Raw genomic sequence first — 8,369 nt, 5'->3', positions numbered from 1 at the left:
TTTTTAGTTTTCTTATAATAACTAATTTTGAAAAAGCAAACTAAATAGCAAACCCGTGCAATTTGCACGGGTTTAAGACTAGTTTCTTTTTATATCATAAAAAGATTGGAGATTATTTTGTGTAGAATGTAAAATACTAAATGACATAAATATATAAATCTGAAAGAATATGTGTATTATAACCCCCATACTTATAGCATATGCTAAAAATAACTAAACTTTATTTTAAGAAATTTGTTTAGGCGGGAAAATTTGGAGTTTCGCCTATTCTTTTAGTAAATAGGGATTTGGCCGATAAAAGGAAAAAGTTAAAAATAATTAAGAAAAAAAACTCACGAGAGTAATACATGATTGTAGGGTTTTTCAAGGGTTTAAGCTCACTTGTTTAATTGCTTTCGCCCAAACCCTCAAAATCCTTTCCCATTTGATCAATCAATCAAATCCCACGAAAACTCAATTAACATGCTAAAATCCCCAAATTCCTGTGATAAACCCTAAAAAAATCACCCAAATTCCTCAACCAACATCAACAATGAATTCCCTAACCACAAGAACAAAACCCATTTCACAACTCCTAAAACCCAACTCAAGAACCCTCTTCATTTCCCTCTTTTCCACTTCTTCACCATCATCATCGCCCCATTATAATTCCTCCTCCTCGTCGTTGTCGTCTCGACGACACGATGAGGAGAGCAGGAGTGTGAGGGTTTCAGTGTGGTGGGACATAGAGAATTGTGGGGTACCATCTGGGGTTAATGTTTTCAAGATTGCACAATCAATTACATCTGCTGTAAGAGCAAATGGGATTAAAGGTCCTGTTCAAATCACTGCATTTGGCGACATTTTGTGTCTTAATAGGTCTAATCAAGAAGCTTTGTCTAGCACTGGTGTTAATCTCATTCATATTCCTAATGGTATGTATTAATTTTCTCATAATTCTGTTTTATTTGCAATTTATTAATAAAGGTTGTTACTTTTGTTGTTAATTAGTGATTTAGTGATGAGTTTAATTGGGTTTTGTTTCGAGTTGTTTGTTTGGGGGGTGGCAGGGTAAGTTAGCGAATTTTCGAGGCATTTTGATGAATTTAGCTTAGGTTACTGTTTTTTGTGGTTTCTGAATGTGGCATTTTTGATAGATATGAATTCTTAATTTCTCATTTCTTCTCAAACAATGGAAAACGGTCTTTTTTTTGGCACGCTCTTACTCTGCTTATAAATTCAAAAGATAGGCACGGTTTACTTGTGGTTGCTAATGGAGATTGTGGAAAGAAAATACTCAGTAATTAAGTCGGGATTTAAAATGGCGTGTTGTTCTTGTCTGTTGTGGGACTTCAATGAACGGTAGAAATGAAAGCAGGCTGTGCTGGTTAAAAGTGTATTGTGGAAATGTGGAAATGTCTGGTTTTGCCAATCTCACACCTCTTTGTGTTTCGTCTAGAATTTCATAATCATTATATTTACTCATATTATGTACGGAACAAATCAGTAACGGTTTCAAAGGATTATTCATGTCAGCCAACCCCAAATAATTTAGGGATTAAGGCTCTATGTTGTTGTATTAAGGAATAACGAGTGTCTCAAAATGCGGGTGTCTCTTTCTCGCGAGTACCAGGATAACAACTCCTTTCCTGTGCATTGTATCCTGTCAGGTGGGAAGAACAGTGCTGACAGGTCCCTTCTTGTGGATCTTATGTATTGGGTATCTCAGAACCCTCCACCGGCACATATTTTTTTGATATCAGGTGATAAGGACTTCGCTGGTATTTTACATAAACTGAGAATGAGCAATTACAACATACTGTTAGCTGCCAGAGAAGTTAAAAACACTTCAGGTGTCCTCTATAGTGCAGCAAGCATCATGTGGTACTGGAATGAGCTAGCCAAAGGAGAGAACCTTTCCGGCAAGCATTTTAACCAACCTCCAGATGGCCCTTTCAATTCTTGGTATGGCCATTATCGAGGGCCCCTCCAAGACCCATTTACTGTTTCTGAGCTGCAAAAGTACTCAGAGGCCGAAGATTCATTGAACCCCGAGCTAGCATCGGACTCCCGGCTACGACCTGTACCAATGGCGATTTTGAGGCAGTTGCGCCGTGTTTTGAATTCACACGTTGAAGGACTTAAAATTTCCGAACTTCGTGATCTGTTTATAAAAGACAAAGTGGTACTCGATAAAGACTTTTACGGTCATAAGAAGTTCTCTCGGTTTCTTATGGCTTTTCCTCGTATTGTAAAGGTTGAACATCGTCCTGATGGTCAGTTCTTTGTGAAACCGGTATCAACTACAAGTCCAAAACCTGTTGAAAGCAAATGTGCGCAGTTGACTGCTAAAGAAAATGACAAGACTCCAAAGATTACAAGAATGGTGGTGGTTAAGATGCCAGCTGAAGAGACATCTGAGAAAAAAGTGGATGAGATTATGAATAATATGAAAGAGAAGCCAGCTGAAGAGGCATCTGAGAAAAAGGTGGATGAGATTATGACTAGTATGGAAGAGAAACCAGCGGAAGAGACCTCTGAGAAAATAGCGTCAGATGCTTTCGTAAGTGAGAATGGCGTGGCTTCTATCAAGGATCCAAATGGGAAAGGAGTTTCTAATGTAGAGATAGTTGAGAGTCCTATGACCCCTACCGAAGAACACAATCCAAAACACAAAAACGGCTTTTTCAAAAACCTTTGGACAAAATTGTTTCTGGGTAGCATGGATTCCGAACGAGAGGATGGTAGTTCTGAGAGACTTACATCTAATGTTATCCCAGAAAAGCCAGTATCCGAAAAAATGCAGAGTAAATCAAGCAATGCTATGAACCTTGTTGCAAAAACTGACACTATTGAAAAGTCTGAAGCTTCTTTAGGACGGGATTTTAGTCCTGAGAGACTTACAAATGTGGTCCTAGAAAAGTCGATTTCTGAAAAAAAACCGAGTGAATCAAGAAATGCGTTGAGCCCCGTTGCCAAAACTGACACACTTGGAAACTCTGAAGCTAGTTTAGGTTTCATTGCTAAGATAATAAACTGGTGTAAAACTTGGAGGAATGAGACAGGTGTCGATAAGCCGAATAAATTTCAATCACCCACTATAGAGCCAAGTCCTGTTGAAGAAGATGCAAGGAAATCTGATGATCTCCCACCCATGAAAAAGTTGGTCAATGAAGCTTCACCCCCAAGAAAGCATGACCTTTTCACGAAGGATCCATTTTGGAGTGCTCTTCGATCTTTTTTCAAAACACACCGAGGATCAGAAATTGTCTTCAAAGCACTATCAAGGTACACTATTCTGTCCTTGGCAAATCCTATCTTTTCTGGTGCCGCGGGGTTAGTAATTGGAGAGTGCATGAAAAAGGTGCGATTTAGACACTATTGTGTCTGTTTGGTTTATAATGTTGGATGTGGAACTCCTATAAGTTTACAATATTTCACTCTTCTTTAGTTCGAACAGAATAGAACTCAGGACATTCTTGGTTTTTTTCTTTATATCACATGCTTAGTTTCCACAGCTCTGTCCATCCACTAGTTTATTGAGTAAAGGTCTGTCTTATTATGTCTAAAAGATACCTTGACACTAACCCTTTCATAGAAGGCAGTTAGCCTCTGTTGTATGTCAGTTTTTTTTTGCCCTCATAATAAATTTGGAGCTTGAAAGGCAATTTTTGACTTTTAGGAGGATTCAGAATTTCAGATTTTGCATTGGGCTTTTTCATTAACTGATATAAATATCAGCTATTCTACCATAATTTTTCTTGATAGAAAGAAAATGGTTTCATGTGCTGTGATTGCTTGAGCTTCAGCCACTCGAATTTTCGATCTTCCTTTTTATTTCTCATCAAAGTATCAAACGTAATGGCGAAAGCCAGGATCTTTCAGAAAATAGATTCCTATTCGAAGAGTGCATAACCGCATGGTTAAACTCACACTAACCCGTCAATTTGGGGGCAAATGAGGCGTACGGCTCATATTGGGATTAGGACCCAAAGGAAACTTGGGCCAAGAAATTCTGACCCCCTGTCGGAATGGCTTGTGGATTACGAGCAGCTATAGCAGCTGAACCGACTAAGATAGCACGAATCCAACGTTTATAGTCGAAAAGAGGAGAAAGAAGGGTTTTTTCAAACCAGAATAGGTTTTTCTTTTCTTCTTTAAGTATTTCTAACTTCGAGATATGTTTGAACAAGTGACTAAGATGCCCTTTGAGAAGATTTATCAAAGGGGGGCCTCTATGTTGTACACATGTTACCTTTCCTCTGTATTGCAGACTCCTGAAATCCGTCTTTTGTATGATGATGTGGCAACAATAGTCATATTCGGACATTGTGTGGCCTGCTCTGTATGATACCAAATTTCTCCTTACCAAAACCCTTCTTGTAGACCATCTATAATACTATGATGTTGCAATAGTAGTCGTATTTGGGCATTTTGTGGCTCATTTTGTGGTTTAATCTGTATGCCATCAAATGGTGTTAAATGAATATTGCGTATATCTAGGCTCAAATTTAGCAATTGTAACTGTTCATAAATTTTCTTTTTCAATTCTCACGATTATTATTAGGTTTTGCTGTTTTTAAGTTATGATTTTCAGAGCAAAAAATTATATGACATGTTCTCACGTACGAGACAATTTCTTAGCCCTTAGAGATTGCTTGGGATGAATTGATTGTTATTAGGGTAATAGAGTATAAAATGAAAAAAAGGAAACTGGTGGCGGTGAAGTGAAAGGTAAAAGGGGGATGAGAAAATAAGATAATAACTTCCCCACCCTAGGGTTAATGCATTACCCCATATGAGAGTAATAGTTTCTCCACATTCCCCTTGTTTGAGCTCTATTACCCCAGTAATAATTACGCCTATCCTAAGCGAAACCTTATATACGGAGTATATAAAGATTTGGGTTGGCCGTACATGTGAGGCCTTCTCATAGGAGACTCACTATTTGCAATTTTTATATTATTGTTTAGTAACTCACTTTTGGAAAGCTGATCACTCTTTTTGTATTAGGGAGCAGATTGCTTATAAGCTACGAAAGGAGGGGCCCTTGTTTCTTCGACCTCTTCAGTCAATTGATATTCATCACTTGGTTGATTTACTAATTACAGAGAAGAAATGGATTAAGGAGTTACCTACCCAAAACCCTCGATTTAAACTCGTTTCTCTATATGAAGAATCTTCGGCTCCCACACAACCTCATAACCCAACCGGGTTAAGTTCCATATTCTCGAATCCTCAGTCTCCTGATAATTCTCAGTTAAGGGTTTCCTCCATTGCTCCCAAGAAGATTTCAGAAAAATCCAGGACTGAGATCCTGTCTGATTGTCAGAAACTCTTGGATAAGATTTTAACTCGGCATCCTGATGGCTTCAATATGGCTCTTTTCAAAAAGCGGTTTCTAGAGAAATATGGATACGCTCTCGACCACCAAAAACTCGGATATCCGAAACTTGTTTCTCTCCTTCAGGTAATGCCCGGGGTTAAAGTAGAAGCCGACCAGGTTTTTCCTGATAATGTGGTTTACTCTCCTGGGGTTCAATCCTTGGGTTTGAAGAAGTCAACCGGATCAGACACTGAACTGTCTGACTCAGCTCGGAAAGATGATGAAGTGGAGTCGCCCTGGGAAGAACTTGGGCCTGTTACCAAGTCGGATCTTAGCCTAAATGGGTCTTATGTCGAATATGAATCAGCCATGTCTGTGGAGGATGAGTTTTCAGACTCAGAAAAAGAGGATCAGTCATGTTCGTCAAATCCGGTCAAAGGGGAGGAGCAAATTAATTCAAAGGTGGTCGAGGGTGACAACTCGTTGTTGCAAATCCTGAATTCCTGGTATAGCACCAACGACGAGAGCGACCCGAGAGGCAATAGGCCGGATTCTGAGAGCCCACCCGATTTTTGTGAGGATGAAACCAGCCGGCTAGGATCATTGATTGCTGAGGTTAAAGGTCAAGCTGGGTCTACCAGCAGCAATGGATATAAACACGGGTCAAAAAAGAAATACACATTTGTTGCTGAAGGGGCCGAGGTTGAGAAGGGGATTCTAATTGATGGGATTTTAGGGAGTTTAAAGAAGTCTGGTGAAGTAAGGGTGTAAGGTGAAGGCCTTTTTTGTGATTTTCTTGGGTGGAGCATAGAGACACCTGGGATGTTGGTTTTGTCTGAGAAATCATCTGAGTCTTAGAATAACATGTTCTAGGGTATTTATTATCTCCATTTTTCTTTAATATTTATCCCATTTTTTCGCAGTCTTAGAATAAATAACATGATAAAAAATCTCTCTAGCTTTAGAGAGAATATTTCCTCTCTTTTGAGAGTCCGGTTTAATTAATTGAATATCGACCCAAAAACCACTTCCTTTTCTTTTAAATTTTTTAATTGTTTCTGCATGCGCTTTTTTTTTGGGTTCTCCCAAAATCTTGCTTTAACGTTTAGAGTTCTCCAAAATCTAATCATTACTTCCCTCCTTCTCTATTCGTCCTTTCCAGTTTCTCTTTCTTTTTCTGCATTGGCCGTCTTTATAAGAACCTTCATCTTCTTATACACTTTTCAAACCTTTTTTCTTACAACTTTTAAACCATCTTTTCAAATATGGATAATAATCCTTTCTTTTATGTTGAAGATGAGATTCCGACTTTGGAAAATGTTTTTCACAATATTAACTTCAGAACAGAAGCTACTGAAAATCCAGGTTTGCTGAATGAATGGCGGTTTCCTCGTAGTGGGGGTGTCGTTTCTCCACATCCAGATAACCTTGATGATTCTGTTGAATATTGGAGTCAATGTTTATTGGGTTTTTTGGTAGATTATCGGTTACTACGTGCCTACAGTGTTAATCGGGTTGTTGAAGATAATTGGGCCACACGAGGGCCTGTGCATGTCAAAAGGATGGGTGATATATATGTCATTCATTTTGCCAACATGCAGGATCTTTCTGATGTCTTGGAGAGGAGCATCTTGGTTATTGATGGAGCCCTTATGGTACTTCGAAAATGGCAACCTGGGATGGTTCCTCGCTGTGTAACATTCCCAACTGCACGGATATGGGTGCGGGTTTGCGGTCTTCCTTTCGAATATCTGAATATGAATATGGCTGGGATTATTGCTAGATTGTTTGGTGATGATACGGTTGTTGAAGAGTTTTTTATCTTTCCTGATCATGACTATCTTCGCATGCGAGTCACTGTTAGGCTTGGGGATCCTCTTAATCCGGGGTTTTTCTTAGCATGCAATAATAATAAGCTATTATGGATACAGTTCAAATATGAAGAAGTATTTAAATATTGTACACGATGTGGGCGGATAGGACATAAGGCTGGTATCTGTGGTGAACGTATTTCGGATATTGTCTCTACTCTTAATACCTCTCTGGAGCGTGCTATTGATCGTGGGTTTGCGGTTTTTCAAACTCGTTATCAGTATACAATGTTTAATTTGAATCTTTGTGCTTTACCTTCAACAACTAAGTATGTTACGTCTAAGGTGCGTTTGGGTAGTCGACGTGGGGAATATGTCCCAGCAGATTATTTACAAGAATATGTGATTGATTTCGATCTTGGGTTAGTTGACGGTGGAAGAATGTATCCAGGAATGGAGTTTGCGGTAACTGCCCTTCCTTTTGCTAGTCCTGTTATCTATGAGGACATGCATGTCTTCCATGCTAACATGCAACATGAAAATGGGGATGTGGAGAATTTGCATGGTACAGATTTACATGAAGTGGATGTTCAGGTTGGGGGTCATGTAAATCCACTTGGTCAGAATGTTGTGGAGGAGAATGGGCCTTCTCCAGGGGTGCATGCAACGGCAATGCATGTTGATATCGGTGTTCCTAATGATGGAGGGAATGGCAATGATCACATTGATATTGATGATGGGCACACTACTGTTCATACTGATGGCCGGATTAATGATCAGGAGATGTTTATTAATATTATGGAGAATGATCACCTCAACTTGAATGGATCAATGATAGCGATACCAAGTCTTGATAATGGTCATGTTAATGGCGGTACTTTGACCCCCATTGTTCCACAGGTGCATAATAATGGGCTTCCACCTATCATGGATAATGGAAATGGGATGGTTGAGGGTTTGGGTGCTGGTGATCAGGGTCCAACACTCCCTCCTTTGCAACCAAATGGTGTTGTTTCTACTGGAGTGAATGCCCTGAATACGAATGTGATTTTGCATGCAGGATATTTGCATACAAATGGGGGCACGCATATTAATGTCCTTCAAGAGGATGGTTTGAATGATCATACTACTGATGTTGCGGCTTTACCTGCTACTCAGGAACCTATCTTGGAAACAGAAGTTCCTGTTCACTTACCGAATGGAAATTTTATTCATCAGCAGGAAATGAACCAGTCTGTTCATTCGAATGGGAA

At 39.3% G+C, this 8,369-nt stretch overlaps 1 protein-coding gene across 1 annotated transcript; it reads left to right on the top strand.

Annotated features, from left to right (window-relative positions):
* The first annotated feature begins 354 nt into the window (after positions 1 to 354).
* On the top strand, positions 355 to 6,240 carry LOC141586826 (uncharacterized). The gene is made up of 3 exons (XM_074408197.1): positions 355 to 914; positions 1,650 to 3,267; positions 4,993 to 6,240. The coding sequence occupies exons 1-3, from the start codon at positions 533 to 535 to the stop codon at positions 6,074 to 6,076; spliced, it is 3,084 nt and encodes a 1,027-aa protein (XP_074264298.1). The 5' UTR covers positions 355 to 532; the 3' UTR covers positions 6,077 to 6,240.
* Positions 6,241 to 8,369: the final 2,129 nt, after the last annotated feature.

The sequence above is a fragment of the Silene latifolia genome, chromosome 6 (assembly GCF_048544455.1).
Source record: "Silene latifolia isolate original U9 population chromosome 6, ASM4854445v1, whole genome shotgun sequence".
NCBI classification, from domain to species: Eukaryota; Viridiplantae; Streptophyta; class Magnoliopsida; order Caryophyllales; family Caryophyllaceae; genus Silene; species Silene latifolia.
The sequence above is the reverse complement of the archived record's forward strand: the minus strand, read 5'-3'. Positions and strand labels throughout refer to the sequence as shown.

Coding starts and splice junctions, on each gene's coding strand:
- LOC141586826 (XM_074408197.1), top strand. CDS start 533: ATGAATTCCCTAACCACAAGAACAAAACCCATTTCACAACTCCTAAAA. Junction 915..1,649: donor TCTCATTCATATTCCTAATG/GTATGTATTAAT, acceptor GTATCCTGTCAG/GTGGGAAGAACAGTGCTGAC. Junction 3,268..4,992: donor GTCTTCAAAGCACTATCAAG/GTACACTATTCT, acceptor TTTTTGTATTAG/GGAGCAGATTGCTTATAAGC.